The sequence below is a fragment of the Triticum aestivum genome, chromosome 4D, assembly GCF_018294505.1.
Source record: "Triticum aestivum cultivar Chinese Spring chromosome 4D, IWGSC CS RefSeq v2.1, whole genome shotgun sequence".
Classification (NCBI taxonomy): Eukaryota; Viridiplantae; Streptophyta; class Magnoliopsida; order Poales; family Poaceae; genus Triticum; species Triticum aestivum.
In genome coordinates this window covers 509,544,744-509,562,475 of record NC_057805.1, presented here as the reverse complement: position 1 = coordinate 509,562,475, position 17,732 = coordinate 509,544,744, and the positions used below count along the sequence as shown (strand labels likewise).

Below are 17,732 nucleotides of genomic sequence, written 5' to 3'. Positions count from 1 at the left end.
TTTTGCAATTTTAGTTGCATTCATTAGTAGTTTTGCAAAAAAAAAGACACTAATGGCGCACCAGGGAATAGTGCGCCATTACTAGTTTAAACTAGTAATGACGCACTGTTCTCCGGTGCGCCATTAGTAGTTTTGTAAAAAAATAAAAAATAAAAAAATATAGTAGTGGCGCACTATGTGGCTGGTGCGCCATTAGTATGTTTGGAAAAATAAAATAATTTTTTTTGTTACTAATGACGCACCGTGTGTCCGGTGCGCCATTAGTGTCTTTCACACTAATGACGCACCAGCACATGGTGCGCCACTGCTATATAGCAATGGCGCACCACGTGTCTGGTGCGCCATTAGTGGCCATTCCATCTATAGCCCTTTTCCTAGTAGTGTCCATTTTGTAGAAGATTCTCTATTGTATTCACCTTTTGCGCATAAAAATAGATTATGGCTTTTATGATTGACATTCCAGACTCTTATCTTCAGTGCATTTGGACTTTGGAGTAATCTTGTGGCATATCAGCATTCAGCAGTGTTCAACTCACTTGTGTTCTTAAAACTCCTATTATCGACAGATATATATGAAGTTATTGTCATGTGTGCACATACATCCCTAACTGAAATTATCCTAATACGGTAGTTATCTTTCCTTCCAAGTTAGTTCTGGAGTTTTCTGTCTGCACTGAAATATCTTAGGTCTACAATTGGTTTTTGTTTTGTTTTTCCGAGAATGTCTACCATTATTTTAGTTATTGCGTGCATCAATTCTAACTAAATGTTGCAGGAATCAAAACTATCTTCGGTGGTCACATCCTTGCTGGGACCTACGGTGAGAAACTAATTGTTGGGGTCTATGATAGCACCAACATGGTCGTGCAGGAGTTGCCTTCTAGGGCCTTGCTAATATACCAGAGCTCTGTTGTCAGCTTAGTCTTTCATTGGGTCACCAAGATCTGTCATGAATTTCTTCGTTGATAATAACTAGGCCCCAATGGCACTTACATGGATGATTCCTTTGTTGGCTACACTGGAGATGGATGAGGTTGTAAAATGAGGGGCTCCTGATGATGATATGCTTGCTGGCCAAATGATCATGTACCATGTCAGTTTGTTCTTACAGATTTCATGTGCCTTTTCTAAGCTTCTTTGTTTTGGCGTGCAAGTATCCTGAAATATAAAGCAACTGGGTGGCCAGGGTTGTCTGCCACTAATAAGAATTTTTATGGACATGCATGTAAAAGAAAAGTAGTGGTTATGAATATAAAATAAATTATAGTACCTTCGTTGTAAATTTTAAGATGTTTTGGATATTTTAATATGGACTACGTACACACTGGACTGAATGAACAAGCACACTAAAATGCGTCGATATACATCCGAATCAGAAAAACACTAGAACATCTTATAATTTGAAACAGAGGGAATATTAAGCAAATGTTCTTCTATTCTTGAGTATTGTTTGTTTGTTGTGGACCTTGCATGGCCTATTGATGTGGTGAAAATTCTCTAATATACCTTCTCGCCGTTCACTATATATGCCTGTTTGGTGATTCTGTAATAATCTATGCTAAAGGTGCACGGTACTGCTAATATTTTGTTTTTCTTTTTATATTGTGCCCATGATGATCTGCAGGCATACATAGGGTAAGGTGTCACCTTAAATGGAAGCTAAGCGCAAGGTCATATTTGTCGTAATATAAAAATAAGCCAATACAAACTATTCAAATAAATAAATAAAATCAGGACACTTGCTTTGTGGATTACAAGATGATTATACAACTATCTCTGTGCCGAAAAAATATCTTTATGCCTAAACTTATTGTTATGAGGCAGTGTACAAGCATTGTTTCTGGACGCCAATATCTCTCAAGCTATACGAGATTTGAGCAAGAGCATGTCAGGCCAATATCTCTCATGGATTGGGCTCTTTCAGTGATGGGTTGTTAGGGCTATGGAAGGGCAATTCTATGACCATATGGTCAAACAACGAAGGAGAACAAGGGGGTGATCACGTGTCCGCAATGGCGGCGAGACAACTCGCGAGGTTGGATCTGTGTAGGCGTGCAGTAAGGATGGTGAGCAACAAGTAAAATTGATGGTCCGTGGCAACGCACGGGTATTTAGCTAGTATACCCTCCAAGGGCAAAGTGATCTTTGCCCAACCGGCAATTCCGGGCACCCAAACCAAAGGGGTCCGGGCACCGGGGCCATCCATAGAGAACAAGGTAAGCCCAGGTACTCGGGGGGCAAGGACCCCATGCTCCAGGACAGACCCATGAGGAAGCACCAGGAAGCGTTGGGTACCCGGGGGTCCAAGAACCTGGGCACCCGGACCAACCCGAGAGATAACCTCCGGGCACCTAGAGAAAAGTGACTCCGGGAACCCAGACTTCTGGGTGAAGTCACTTTTTCTTGGAAATCCCTTCTAATATCTCTTGGCATAGATGGGAAGACAATAAGTGGAAATGGAGTGAGTCCCCCAACTCCCTAGTCTCCACAACCCTGCTTAATAGTACAGTTTCTCCTATAACTCAAAATCAACCGAAAAACTTTCTGAGCCACCGAAGAAAGCACTGTATTTTGTCCTTTTTGTATAGGAGGTCACAGAAGTCTGTAGGCAAATAAGAGATACCAATGTCGTGAGGTAAATTTGACAAACAACATTAGATCTCTCTAATCCTATTGTTACAAATGCCAAAATCGTAATTGAGTGATAATGCACTTCCAGAAAGGGAGGTGGAGATGCTCAAGGTAGATTACCAGGTGAGTGTGTCTTCTTTTAGGTAGATCAAATGATGGTGTGTTTTCTCAGTACCGAAGAGCTTCTAGCGGACAATCAAGTACAATTTTGTTGAACCCTAGTCACGTATAGCATTCGGCGGGTCAAAGGGATAATTTGGTTTGTACCACATTTACTTTATCAACATTATCTTCTTCATTCAATGGTTATTTTATCACCACCAGCTTATTTTCTGGCATTGTTTACTTCATCATCTTCGCCATGCTCATCGTCGCCTCTAGTTCAACACCTATCTCTCTTATTTCTCTCTCAGAAGCCAACGTACATGCCCCCAGTCCAAGCTCGTCATGTTTGTGACGACTTCCAACCTTTGACCTTAGCATCAACCCAATCATCCAATGAACCTCGATTATAGCCTCCCTAATCATATTCTCTCCAACAACCTCTACTTCCTCAGCTTTGTCACTGTGAATCGTTTTGCGTCGTTGCTGCCACCGCCTCGTAGCCTCACCCGTGCCACGCATGTCATCAAACAAGGAAGAGGAGCACATGAATATTGATCAAATATCAGTGAAATCTCTTGAAAAGTTAAGATTCTAAGCGGCTGTGGGCTACCAAACAACTAAAAATATAGTGTCCTTTACATGAAAGGACACGACATAAACCCTATGTCCATTTAGTGAGCCTCACATACATACTTTACTCAATAGCTGCCCTGAGAGGTTGAGAGGAATCATGAATTAACCTTACAACTAGTCTTGGAGGAAAACTCAAATACGAATGTCTCTTTTCTCTTCGCCGATTCTACTCATGTTCTTCTTTGCCACCCCCTCCCCCCGGTCGCCGCCGTCATGTCCACTCCCTGTCACCCCCGTCGGCTCCGCCGGCCAGAGAGAAGGGAGAGAGGGCGTGTATCCTTTGCATCCCTTCTTGCATATCCTTTCATTTGACATGACATGAAGTTTTTTTTTTGAGGGATTGACATGGCATGAAGTTGGATGTGGTCATGTGGAGGTACTCGCAAAAAAAAAAGTTGGATGTGGAGGATTATTATGTGAAACGTGGGGGAATAATCCACCGGGTGTGACGAAGGCGTAACCTATTGTGGAAGGCGTAATCGGTTTCTATCTCTGAAACTTCTCTGAATCTCTCTGTAGCTATCTCGTGTAGTCGTGCTCACGTCCGGCGGTCGCCGCGGCGGCAACCCCAACTCGCCTCCCCGTTTGTGACGCGGATGCGGCGCCGCCATCGGCTGACGCCGGAGACGAGAAGCATCCTCCCGCCTCATCTTCTCTGCGGATCCAGCCTCCTCGGGCAGCGAGCTGCCTGCGGGGGAGGAGGGGCAGCGTCGGCGGGGCTGCGGTGGAGGAGCGGCAGGAGGTACAAGTCGCGACGCCTGATTCAGGGGAACAGAGGTGCCGCAGCCCGCGGGCAGTGGCAAGTGCACGGCATAGCGGCAGAAGGAATGCCTAGCACCCGCCTGGTGCCGGCGGCGGGGGCAGAAAGGGGCGGTGGCCGGTGGGGCTCTAGCACCCGCCGGGCGGCCGCCGCCACATCAAGCTCGGCGAGCTCCAGCTCCCTGGACATGCCGCCGATGTGCTGCTCTGTCACTGTAAGTAGTTGGTATTGTTCTTGTGATCTTGTCTGATACTACCTGTTTAGTGAAGATATTTTTGTGTGCAACTTACCTCATGCAAAATCACTAGATCCAAGATTCCCACATCTTTTCTTGTTCATCTCTGGGTTTCACCTAGTACCTACCTATCAGTTGCATCAGTAATACCTCTTTTGACAAGCTGCACATGAGTTCTAAAATCACTCCTTTTTAGTTGGGTTGTACAATTATGACTTTGTGCTACTTCAAGGATTTTAAATAAGATGACTGCATGCATCATTATGATGCAGAGGCCGGGGGTACGCCTCCATTTCCAAAAAAAAAGTTGGGTTGTACAATCTTGGTTATGGTGAAATACTTGAAATGTGATTTAAGAAATAATAATATGCAAAGTTGCATCAGAAGCTTCTATCGACCGGCTGCAAAGCTTAATCAAGCTCTGTGTTTCTCTTTGTTACCTTTGGATGAAACCTGACAGGATCAAGCTCCTAAGACTGCTGAGCTGTTATACTTTAGACCAATTTTCAGAGTTCATTCCTTTCTGCGGAAAAGCTCTCCAGATTGTGTTGATTGTTTGGAATGGCTAGTGCTGCTTCAACTTTTTTCTAGCATTAGACTTGCTTGGAATTTCTATTTTTTTCTTCTTCTGATTTTTTATCCTCCATTCTGGAACAAACCGCCTCGACAGAGCTCACCTTGGGAGGTCTTGTGTGTGGACATGCAGCTTGATAAATTTGTATACTTTGTGTCAACCATGGAACAACATTAATAAGCTTATGAAGGCTATCCTGGTCAGTTTGTCTAGTTTGGAGATTAAAATGTCTGGAGTTGTACAGTGAATAATATTTGGTTTCGTTAAAGTTACAATCAACTAACGTGCTATAAATGGTTTCAGATGAAGTAGTATGCTGTGTGGAGTACCACTTGGAGACAGTTTCAGGCAGTAGAAAGATCAGGTTAGTTTCAAGTGAAAAGAAAAATCAGGAGTAGGTTAGAAAAATGAGTCAAACATGATTGCTTTCTTTTTCTGTTTGGAGACCCCATATGCTTATTTGGGCTGTGGATGACATGCAGCTTGATTCATTTTTATACTTTGTGTCAACTATGAAAAGCATTAACACAGGCTTATGAAGGCTGTCCTGCTCAGTTTGTTTAGTTTGGAGATTAAAATTTCTGGAGCTTTACTTGTTTTCCACATTTATTTTCCCTTCAGCTTTTCAAACCATTGAATAATATTTGGTTTCATTAACATGCCGTAAAGGATTTCAGATGAAGTATGATGCTGCGTGGAGTACCACTGTGAGACAATTTCAGGTAGCAGAAAGATCAGGTTAGTTTCAAGAGAAAAGAAACATCAGGAGCAGGTTGGGAAAATGAGGCAAACAAGATTATTTCAAAATTCGTCAATGTAAAATACCTAGAAATCCTATGAATGAATGGCTGATCTGATCCGTTAGTACTCCCCCAAATCACTAGAAAATTGCACCGCGGAATCTCTCTCAAATAATTGTTGCTTCATGAGGCGGAACTTGAAACCGGCCTCACTACATATTTAGTACTGTACGTAGTTTGCAATGTAATGTTCCTTTCAGTGTGAACCTAATTGAGAAAAATAAAATGACAGAAATAGGGAGAATCTTTCTAAACATAATGAATTATTCGAGGTGTGATTGCTACACTTTGTTACATCTAACTGAATGCTTCTGTTGCCATCCAAACAAAGTCTGGACTGTCTTAACATGTCTGGCCAAATGAGGGATGAATGGTCACAAAGATGAGGATGTAGTAGAGGCAACTAGCAAGTCACTGAACTGTATGCTTTTCCTGTTCATAATAACATGCCTGCAATTTCCACAATGAGTCATTAGTGCATATTTTGCAATGTAACATTTCGTCGCGAACATAATTGTGGAAAGTGTGCCTAAAGAATGGTCTAGACAGAATGGGAACCTTTCTACTCTAACATACTGGGAAACACTGATTATGAGTTATGCAGTTATCAGGAATGAATTGGTTTTCGAATTTCTGAGGTCAAAGTTTGAGCTGAAAAAATGTGACACCTCATTAGCTTGCTACACATGTTTATAATATTTTGAAATGTATCTTCTATATAGTATCTTGATGGAAATGTTTAATTCATCTAGCCATAAAAACATGTACCCTATCACAAATCTGTGAGTGTCATGCACAGCATCACTATTTACTGGTCTCATTTATTTATTTGAATTTTTAAAAATGGATGGGTGGTTTAATTATATGACCACCCAAGTGATATAATATTTTGTTGTCTAAATCTTCTTGCCGGTCTTAATTTCACCAAGCCTGATTCAGAACACATGAAATTCACATAAGTCAACAGGATTTTGTTCTATCCTGCTGGAATTGGGGAAAAATCATTTGCTCCAAACAAGGACAAGGTAGTCAGGTAACTCTAGTGCGGCACTAGTAGTGCAGTTTGTTCATTATGAAAGGGCAGGGGTATAATTTTTAGGAAAGATAATTATAAATATGTACCTGTGGCCCACAGAAATTGCTAAGCCCGAATATACATGACTTGAGAAGAAAATCAGTATTAAAAACCCACAAAAAATGCGTAAGAAAAAGAAATTAAGGCACGCAAAGCAGAGGAAACTAAGCTTGGCAGCCAACGGCTATAAATACCTCACCACCTTGTTCGCACCATCCAAAGAAACAGAGTTCCAGCAGAGAAAAGTGAGATCTGCCTTCTTCCCCCATCATGGCTGCCATGTGGTATCCGATCATCGGTCTCCTCCTTCTCATGCTCCCACTCGGGCCCTCCTCCGCCATCAAGTTCCCACTCATAGGCAACGTCTACCCTGATGGGTATGTTTCTCTAATCCCTTATCAGATTTGAGGTTTTCTCCATATATTTGACACTCTTTTCTGTGCCTCTGCAGCCACTTCTATGCTACGTTGCAGATTGGTAAGCCCTTGAAGCCCTACTTCCTGGACATCGACACTGGCAGCAACCTCACTTGGCTGGAGTGTGAGCACCCAGATCACGGCTGCAAGGGCTGCAACCAGGTAACAACACTCGATTCTGCAATATCGCATATTATCTTGTACTTGTAATACTCTGTGTTTAAAGCTACATGTTCAATCCAAGGATATTATTGGTAAAGAATGTACAACACAATCTTGATATATTGCTTTGTTTTGCCAGAGGACACCACACCCATATTACAAGCCAGCAGCTCATAACTTGATGGTGAGATGTGACAGCTGGATATGTGCTCAACTGCGCAAAGACCAGCCTGGTAGTCCTCAATGCCCCAACAGCGATCCACATCGATGCCACTATGATATCCAATATGTCTCCGGGAGGTCAAAAGGCGACCTTGCCAACGACATGATCTTTATCAATAGGAGAGATGATATGAACTACGTTTTCGGGTACTGCGCTAACTGAATACTAATGTTGCGTGCTCAGTACCCACCTGGATTTGGATGTTGATGATGATGCATTGTCACTCTCTTTTTGCACAGATGTGGATACGAGCAGGAGGAGCCATTAGAGCAGCCATCGCCACCGGCGGTAGATGGCATCCTTGGACTCGGGAGGGGAAGCGTAGGATTTGTCGCTCAACTCAAGGCACAAAAGAAGATAGTCAGGAATGTCATTGGACATTGCCTCAGCATCCATGGAAATGGGAACCTGTACATTGGGGACTTCAGGCTGCCCCCAGGCGACGTCACCTGGGCACCCATGAGTACATCTTTGTAAGAATTGTCGCTCATGAACTTCTTGTTTGTGATCATGGCTTTCGTTTTTAGTTTGTGGTTCCCGTGCCCATGCTAGCATTGCATAAATCTAATATGTGTAGTTAGAGAAGACTATGGTTGATAGTTGTTTTCTGTTCAATTGGTTCCAAACATTATACCATCGTCTTCTCCCAGGCCTTACTACTCACCCGGCCCAGCAACACTGCTCTATGACGAACAGCCGATAAGAGGTAGTCCAGCATTCACGACAGTATTTGACAGTGGAGCCACCTACACCTACATGCCTGGCCAGATATACAATGGCCTTGTTTCAAAGGTAGATTTCAAACCACAGTGCACTCTGATGCCCATACATTTGAATAGAGATAATAAACATGGAACTCACGACATTTGATTCTTTCAGGTTCAAGACACCCTCCACAAATCATCACTTAAAGAGGTGAAGGATCGTGCTCTGCCTCAATGCTGGAAAGGAAAAATGCCATTCAGATCTGTCGACGATGTGAAGAATGAATTCAAGTCACTGTCGCTAAAAATTACCCATGCCCGCGGCACCAGCAACCTGGACATCCCTCCTGAAAACTACCTCATCGTGACGGTAAACATTCAATAGCTCAACTGATAAGCAATTAAGCATCACTGGACAGTGAATCATTGGAGGTAATTAAGGACAATGGTTAACATGTCTCTGTATGTTCCGTGGCAGAAAGACGGGAATGCGTGCTTGGCCATCCTCGATGGCTCGTCGGATCGTGTTCTGAGGCATCTCATCTTAATTGGAGGTATGAAGCTCAGATTTAGATATAAATTGTCTAGTTCTTGAAACTAGTAAGCCTTGCATGTTTTTTAAGATTTTATATTTTGATCTTCTATTTTGCAGATGCTATGATGCAGGATCTGTTTGTGATATATGACAACGAGGTCAACCGTATCGGATGGGTCCGTGCACAGTGCGACAGGATGCAGGACCTTGAGTCTGGCATCATTGATTCACGTCTCTGAATAAAGTTCGAATCGACATAGACAAAAACCTTAGCAACAACAAAAGAGTGCTCTCGTACGGTATTCAAAAGATTGTATGGCGCTCCCGTTTATAATGAAACATGTTGACATGTTGAGGAATAAATAAAGTGTAAAGAGAGAATCAAGTGGACATGATTTGGCAGGCATTTCTCATTCTTATATAAAGAGAGAATCAGGATAGAAGAAAATATACTAGGTAGCTTGGACCATATTAACCCTGAGAAAATAAAATCAAAATCAAAATCGTGAATGTAAAAATCCTAAAAGGCCAATGATTGGACGGCTGATCTTATCTGTTACTACTCTGCCAAATCACACTGTAAAAAATCTCTCTCATATAACGGTTGCTTCACTGAGTGGAGCTTGAAACTGTTTGTGCCCTCACTACATATTTAGCGTTTTGTAATGTAATACTCCTTTCAATGTGAACCTAATTGAGAAAAAATAGAAATGACAGGAAAATGAGAATCGTTTTTTCTTCAGAAAATGAGGGGTCTTTCTAAACATCATGAATTATTCAAGGTGAGATTGCTACACCTACATTGGTACATTTTTTGCAATGAAATACTACAAATAGAGTCAGGTGTTACTATCCAACTGAATGCTGATGTTGCCTTCCATATAAAGTCTGACTGTCTTAACATGCCTGGCCAAAACGAGGGATGTAGTAGAGGCAAATAGTAAGTTATTAATGTGCATAATACGATGGAGTTTTTGCTCTTGTTTCCCACTTACTTGAAGCTCTAAAAAAATTCACAATACATATTTGATTCTTGCTTTCTTTTCAGTTTTTTTGAAAGATTGTTATGCTTTATATCGAGCTCAGAACTGTAATCTTCCACTGGATCAGGCAGGTAACATTGTGACTTGGCCTTCTGTAACTCTATATTTCCCCGCTCAGATGCGTACACATAGACATGATGGCTCTAGTTTCAAGAGTGAGTAGTATGCTGAAATTGCATTCTTGTTAATGTGGATTACTTCTCAAATCTGAGAAACTGTAAAACCAATCCTGATTGCTGGCTGATGATGTATATATAGTTAGTTGCAAAAGTGTTAGTTGTCAGTTCTTGTCTTTTTCATAGCATGATGCTTGCTTCCACGTCTTTCTAATTTCAAAATAATTGTTCCTTGATGGTGTGGAGATTGAAACCGTCTCCATGTTCCCTATCTATTTCTGTGGTTTCCAGGATGAGTCGTTAGCACATATTTTGCTATGTGACATGCATATCCTTTCATTGTGGACACAACCATGAAACGTGTGCTTGAAGAATGACCAAGACAGAAATGGGAACCTTTCTACTCTCAACATTTTGGGAAAACATTATTATAAGTTTTGCGGTTATCTCACTGGAAATGAGCCACTGTTGTCGTTACTCTTCATGCATGCTACATATGCTTACACAATTAAAGAATTTCTGCAGTAAATAGTATCCACATATCTGGAAGATGCATTACATTGCATATGTGTATCATGTAAAGCAAGTAGACCAAAATAAATTGATTTTCGAATTTCCAAAGTCATGGTGAAACACTGAAATGTGATTAAGAAATCATATGCATGCACGGGAAGCTGCTACCGATTGGATGCAAAGCTTAATCAAGCTCTACATATTTCCTTGTTACACTGAATGAAACCTGACAGGATCAAGCTCCAAAGGTTGTTGAGCTATTATACTTTAGACCATTTTCAGAGTTCATTTCCTCATATGGAAAATGTTGTCAGATTGTGTGACTAGTGCTGCTTCGGATTTTTTTAGCATTATACATACGTGGAATTTGTAACTGGTTCTGACTTTTGATTGTTATGCTTTATTTGGACTCAGAACTGAATGCTCCACTGGATGAGATAGGTAACACTGTGAGCAGGCCTTATGCAACTATTTCTGTGGTTTCCAAGATGAGTCACTAGTCCATATTTGGCTAGCAATATGAATATCCCTTTCGTAGCGAACAGAACCGTGAAGTGTGTGCTTGAAGTATGACCAAGACAGAAATGGGAACCTTTCTACTCTTACCATTCTAGGAAAACATTATTAGAGTACAAGTTTTGCAGTTATCTCACTGGAAATGAAACACTACATATGCCTACACAATTAAAGAATTCCTGCAGTATATAGTGTGCATATATCTGGAAGATGCATTACGTTGCATATATGTGTATCATGTACAGCCAAGAAGAACAAAATAAATTGACTTTTGAATTTCCAAAGTCAAAATTGAGCTGCAAAAATATGATGCCTTTTTATTTTGCTAGTCATGTATCATTTGGCATGCCATTATATTTATTTTCCTAAGAATAGGTATTATCTATCACTATTCTCTGAGTGCCGTGCACAGCATACAGTTTTGTAAATCCAAATAATATTTTTTCGTGTCTAAATCTTCTTTCTGCCTTAATCTCACTAAGTCTTATTCAGAACACATGAAATTTACATCTAGTCAGCAGAAATTTCTTTTATTCCTGGTGGAATTTAGGGGAAAAAAAATCATTTGCTCCAAACAAGGACTTAGCAGTCAGGGAACTCTAGTTGAATTACACGTCACTTGAGAAGAAAGTCAATATTAAAACCCACAAAAAATGCACAATAAAAAGAAAGCAGCGGAGGAAACTAAGCTTGGCAGCCAGCGGCTATAAATACCTCACCACCTTGTTCGCACCATCCAAAGCAACAGAGAGTTCCAGCAGAGGAGTGCAAACCACAGCTCTGCCTTCTTCCCCCACCATGGCTGCCATGTGGTCTCCGATCATCGGTCTCCTCCTCCTCCTGCTCCCAACCGCGCCGTCCTCCTCCATCAAGTTCCCGCTCGAAGGCAATGTCTACCCTGTTGGGTATGTTTCTCTGAACCCTCTCTTCATGGCCTTCTCAGTCTTGAGGTTTTCTCTCTATATTTTACGCGCCTTTTCTGTACCTCTGCAGCCACTTCTATGCTACGTTGAACATCGGTGAACCCGCGAAGCCCTACTTCCTGGACGTCGACACTGGCAGCAACCTCACCTGGCTGGAGTGCGACCACCCGGTCCACGGCTGCAAGGGCTGCCACCCGGTAACAACTAACGACACTAGGTTCTGCAATATCACATATTGCCGTTCAATCTGTAATACTTTGTGTTTGATGCCACATGTTCATTCCAACGATGCTTCTGAAAAATGTTTGGTATGATCGATCTTTGCTTTGATGTATGTTTCGTTTTACCACAGAGGCCGCCACACCCACATTACAAGCCAGCAGCTGACAAGTTGAGGGTGCAATGTGGTGGCCCGCTATGTGCTGCGATGCGCAGAGACGTGCCTGGGATCCCTGAGTGCTCCAGGAAAGATCCACATCGATGCCACTACGAGATTCAGTATGTCACCGGGAAGTCAGAAGGTGACCTTGCCACTGACATCATTTCTGTCATTGGGAAAGACAAGAAAAACATCGCCTTCGGGTACGGCGCTAACTGAAATATTAGTGTTACATGTTCAGTGCCTAACTGTATTTGGATGCTGATGATGCACGGTCACTTTCATTTTGTACAGATGTGGATACAACCAGGAGGAACCAGCAGACGCACCGCCCTCGTCGGTAGATGGCATCCTTGGACTCGGGAGGGGAAAAGCAGGCTTTGCCGCGCAACTCAAGGGGCTAAAGATGATAACAGAGAATGTCATTGGACATTGCTTCAGCAGCAAAGGAAAGGGCGTCCTCTTCGTCGGGGACTTCAATCCGCCCTCGCGCGGCGTAACCTGGGTACCCATGAGAGAATCCTTGTAAGAATTTCTTTGTGATCATGGCTTTCGCTTTTAGTTTTTTTTGGATCTAACATGCATAGTTAGAGAAGAGGGTCATTATTGCTTGTTTTCTTTTCATTCATCGTAAGAATTGTTCATAAAGTGCTTGCTTTGTGATCATGGCTTTCACTTTCATTTTTTTTGGATCTAGGCATGCATAGTTAGAGAAGACTATGGTTCATACTTGTTTTCTTTTCCATTTGGTTCCAAACATTTATTTTACCATCGTTTTACCCCAGGTTTTACTACTCACCTGGCCTAGCAGAGCTGTTCACTGACAAACAGCCGATAAGAGGGAATCCAACATTTGAGGCTGTATTTGACAGTGGTACCACCTACACCTTCGTGCCTGCCCAGATATACAATGAGCTTGTTTCAAAGGTAAATTTCAAACCACAGTGCATTCTGAATTTCTGATGCCCATAATTTTGAACAGAGATAATAAATAAAATAAAATGGTACTCATGGGATTTGAGTCTTTCAGGTTAGAGGCACTCTCAGTGAATCATCACTTGTAGAGGTGAAGGGTCGTGCTCTGCCTCTATGCTGGAAAGGGAAAAAGCCATTCAGATCTGTCAATGATGTGAAGAACCAATTCAAGGCACTGTCACTTAAAATTACCCACGCCCACGGCACCAGCTACCTGGACATCCCTCCTCAAAACTACCTCATCGTGGAGGTGAACATTCGACAACCCGACTGATAAGCATCACTGAACAATTAATGGCTAACATGTCTTGTGTATGTTTGTTGGCATGGCAGGATGACGGGAAAACGTGCTTGGCTATCCGCGATGCCTCGTCGGATCCTGTTCTGAAGGAACTGAACTTTATCTTGATCGGAGGTATATATGGAGCTCAGATTCAGAAAATTGTCCGGGCTCTTGAAACTAGTATACCTTGCCTGTTTATAAAAGATATCTATTTTGATCCTCTGTTCTGCAGCTGTTACGATGCAGGATCTGTTTGTGATATACAACAACGAGAGCAAGCAGCTCGGATGGGTTCGTGCGCAGTGCGACAAGGCGCAGGAGCTTGAATCCGTCATCGATTCGCGTCTCTGAACAATGTTCAGATCGACATAGACAAAAACCTTAACGAGAACAAATGAGTGCTCTCGTATATAAGGTGTTCGAAAGGCTGTATGATGCTCCCGCTTATAATGAATAAAATGTTGGCATACCGAGAAATGCGCACCTTCGATATATATGTGTGTATTTACAATCTTGGTAAGATATTCGATTACCTTATTTTTAGGAAGAATATAACACACTACAGAAATAAACTAGAGCTATTGATTATTGACTTTTCTTTTTTCCACCAGTCGACTATTTTGTGTGTGATTTCTGTCGATTCCATCTCAGTTATGTATGCTGTTATTGCTTGGATCAGTTCACACGTCAGAACTATTGGACGTCCAGGATGGACCTTTTGATCATGTATGCGCCTTTTCTTGTATTTTTTCTGCTATATTCAGGTTGCAAGGATTACTTTCGGGAATGATAATCTTTTGGCCCTTATATTTTTTATTTGCAGCTGCACTTTTAATCTACACCAGTTGCACCTTTTCTAAAATGTGTAACTACTGTACTTGTAATGTGCAACTCTGTTTATTTGATTCTGTTATTTGTACTATGGGTTTCCAAACTCAGTTTGGTCTGTGGTGCTTCTAATACACATCAGTTGCACATTTTGAAGATGTGTCACCCATGTACTACTACTTGGAATGTGCAACTGGTTCATTTGATTCTCTACTCGTACTTCCGATCACAGCCCAATTTTGCTAGACTTTGGGAGATCGCACAGTACAAGGAAGAAACCGGCCTTCCGGTATGAAGTTATGTGGGAGACCCATGGGGAAATGCGGGACATTTTGGCGAGCGGCTGGGCTGGCCCTCCATGTACAAGCGTTGAGGAGATGAAGGCCAAGCTAGCAGCGCTGTCCAATAACCTGTCAGCATGTAGTCGAGACACGTTTGGCAGTGTCCATAAAGAAATTAAGTCGCTGAAGCAAGAGCTAGATAAATTGCACAATGATCCTCTCCGTACTGCTCCTACCGATGCCGAGCAGAAAATAAATAAAAAATTGATAGAGATGTACCACCGAGAGGAAATTATGTGGAGGCAACGAGCAAAAATACGATGGCTCTCTGCAGGTGACAGAAACACGAGATTTTTTCATACCTGGGCAAGTTTGAGGATGAAGAAAAACATGATCAAGGCCCTTCAAAATTCCTTGGGAGTGTTAGTGGAGGATCCGGGCAATGGCCAATGATTTCTATCAAAACCTATATGAGACCGAAGGTGTGGAGGACATGCCAGCAGTCCTAGATCATGTGCCATGCAAACTTACAGCCAGTATGAATGCCGATCTATGTGCTCCTTACACCAACGAGGAGGTAAAAACCGCTCTCTTTCAAATGTTTCCAACGAAAGCACCGGGACTGGACGGTTTTCGGGCGCGTTTTGATCTGCGGCATTGGGATATATGCGGCGGGGAAGTCACTAGAGTGGTGCTCAGGATTGTCCGAGGAGAAGAAAGCCCGGAGAGTATTAATGAGACAACACCGGTTCTTATTCCGAAAGTAGCTAATCCTACTTTATTATCCCAGTTCAGACCCATCCCTTTATGCAATGTGTTATATAAGGTAGCATCCAAGGTTGTGGCCAACAGACTCAAAATTATCTTGCCTGATATTATATCTAAGGAGCAATCAACTTTTGTGCCTCGCAGATTGATCACGGACATTATTATTTGTGCATACGAGTGCCTTCACTTTATGAAGCGAACCAAGTCAAAGAATAATAGCTACTGTGCTTCGAAGCTAGATATGAGGAAAGCCTATGATAGGCTTGACTGGCCGTATTTGAAGGCTATCATGGCAAAGTTGGGTTTTGATCCATCATGGATTGACATAGTCATGGGTATGGTCTCTTCAGTATATTTTTTAGTTCTTTTTAACGGAGAGAAGCTTGACAGTTTCAAGCCTACTAGAGGAATCAGACAGGGAGATCAAATCTCCTCTATCTCTTCTTGATTGCAACAGAGGGCCTTTCGTGTCTCCTGAAATCCAGTCCTCAGTCATCGGTGTTGGCAGGTGTGAAGGTGGCTTCGATGGCTTCAACCATTAACCATCTTTTATTTGCAGATGACAGCCTGTTGCTTTTTAAGTCGAGTGTGAAGGGGGCAACTGCGGCATCAAACTTGTTGGGTTCTTATTGTGGTGCTTCTGGTCAGAGGGTAAACCACGACAAATCTTCAATCTTTTTTAGTAAAGGATGCCCTCAAACCCTTAGAGGCGGTGTGAAGAATGTACTACAAGTCCAAAACGAGTCTTTGAGTGATCGATATTTGGTCATGCCTACTGATGTTGGACATTCAAAGAATGACACTTTCAAGTATATGCAAGATAGGGTATGGGACAAGGTCAAGAGATGGATGGAGAAATTGATGTCAACTGCAGTGAAAGAGGTCATTATCAAATCTGTCGCTCAAGCAATTCTAGTTTATTCGATGTCTTGTTTCAGGCTCCCAAGAGGTTTTGTGTGAGAGTGTCACATCCATTATCTGACAATTCTGGTGGGGAAGCAAAAGAGGGAAAAGGAAGCCATGCTGGGTGGCGTGGGATGTTATGATAAGGCCAAAATATATGGAAGGATTGGGTTTCCGTGATTTAGAAACTTTTAATCTAGCGCTCCTCGCAAGGCAAGCATGGTGAGTGCTCAATTACCCTGAATCTTTGAGCCCACAAATTCTAAAAGCGGTCTACTTTCTGGAGTGTTCTTTATTGGAAGTTGTCCTTGGGTCACACCCCTCTCAAATTACCGAAAAAGGGTTTCCCCCCGCTTTGTATTCCAAAGCAACCAGCCAACACAGGATACATCTCGACGCTGGGGCGAGCAGCACAACAAGCCCAAAGACAAAAAAGGAAGAAGAAACATAATGCCAACAACGGCAGATCGACAAAGCGCGGAATGCCCGCCACCACTGTGCCCTCCGGAAACACCCCACCACAGCCCGAGGCTCCGAGTGCCGCATACCAAGCAGCACCTCCAAGAAGGTATGCGACGCCGACGACGCTGCTGCCCGAACAAGTCCTAGGGTTTCCCCCGGTATGCGGAGGAAAGTAGGGGATGGCTACCACCGACGCCCTTCAAGAAGGAATGGTGGCACCCGCCGGTGTCACCGCATCGGCGCCGGACGAACCGGCAAGGATTTCCCCCGCACACCAAACACCACCGCCCATCCGGAGCCAACCATCCAAACAACCACCCAATGCGCCACCGCGGTTGCGCCGCCGCCCACGCCATCTCACTACGAGGACCACCACGAGGCCGAGAAGACCGGAGAGAAGCGCCACGCGACGAGAACAACAACACCAATGTCGAGTGGAAGGGAACCACCTCCACTGCCATCGTGCGAGAAGTCGTGCCTCCGGCACTGTCGCGGCAGCCGACCGGACACGGCAGCGGGGCATACCAGGTCACCCCTGGCCCGGCCAGGCCCGAAACGGGCCCGCTAAGCCCCGCCGGCCGTGCTGCAGCAAGCTGGCATCGGTGCCGCCAGCCCCCGTCGCGCAACACCGCTCCCCTGCATCCCGGGAATCACGCCGCCAACCAGCCCCGCCGCTGGCCCGCCCAGGCCCAGATGGGCCCCGTAGGGCCTAGATCTGGGCCGAGCGCCGCAGCCAGGACGAGCCACAGCGCCACCCCGCCACCAACGACGGCGCCGCCGCCCAGCCGCCTGCCTGCTCTGCGACAGGGAACCCCGCCGCTAGCTGGACCGCCGCCGCCTAGGAGCACCCCTGGTGCAACGCCGCCCCGCGCCGGAGCCACCGGGAGGG

The 17,732-nt window shown here is 43.7% G+C and overlaps 2 protein-coding genes across 7 annotated transcripts; both read left to right on the top strand.

Moving 5' to 3' along the window:
- The first annotated feature begins 3,838 nt into the window (after positions 1 to 3,838).
- On the top strand, positions 3,839 to 9,245 carry LOC123099154 (aspartic proteinase Asp1). Of its 6 annotated transcripts, none has more exons than XM_044521316.1 (11): positions 3,839 to 4,343; positions 5,035 to 5,137; positions 5,242 to 5,302; positions 5,616 to 7,190; positions 7,265 to 7,391; positions 7,531 to 7,760; positions 7,854 to 8,087; positions 8,265 to 8,406; positions 8,494 to 8,688; positions 8,797 to 8,872; positions 8,971 to 9,245. In XM_044521316.1, the coding sequence occupies exons 4-11, from the start codon at positions 7,084 to 7,086 to the stop codon at positions 9,090 to 9,092; spliced, it is 1,233 nt and encodes a 410-aa protein (XP_044377251.1). In that variant the 5' UTR covers positions 3,839 to 4,343; positions 5,035 to 5,137; positions 5,242 to 5,302; positions 5,616 to 7,083; the 3' UTR covers positions 9,093 to 9,245. The 6 variants fall into 6 exon arrangements, with proteins under 6 accessions (XP_044377251.1, XP_044377249.1, XP_044377250.1 ...); XM_044521314.1 differs by having other exon boundaries at positions 5,608 to 7,190; XM_044521315.1 differs by lacking the exon at positions 5,035 to 5,137.
- Positions 9,246 to 9,483: 238 nt separating this feature from the next.
- Positions 9,484 to 14,221, top strand: LOC123099155 (aspartic proteinase Asp1). Its single transcript, XM_044521320.1, has 8 exons — positions 9,484 to 11,946; positions 12,035 to 12,161; positions 12,317 to 12,546; positions 12,638 to 12,868; positions 13,129 to 13,270; positions 13,374 to 13,568; positions 13,652 to 13,733; positions 13,834 to 14,221. Exons 1-8 carry the CDS (start codon positions 11,840 to 11,842, stop codon positions 13,950 to 13,952), a joined length of 1,233 nt encoding a protein of 410 aa, XP_044377255.1. The 5' UTR covers positions 9,484 to 11,839; the 3' UTR covers positions 13,953 to 14,221.
- The last annotated feature ends 3,511 nt before the right edge of the window (positions 14,222 to 17,732 follow it).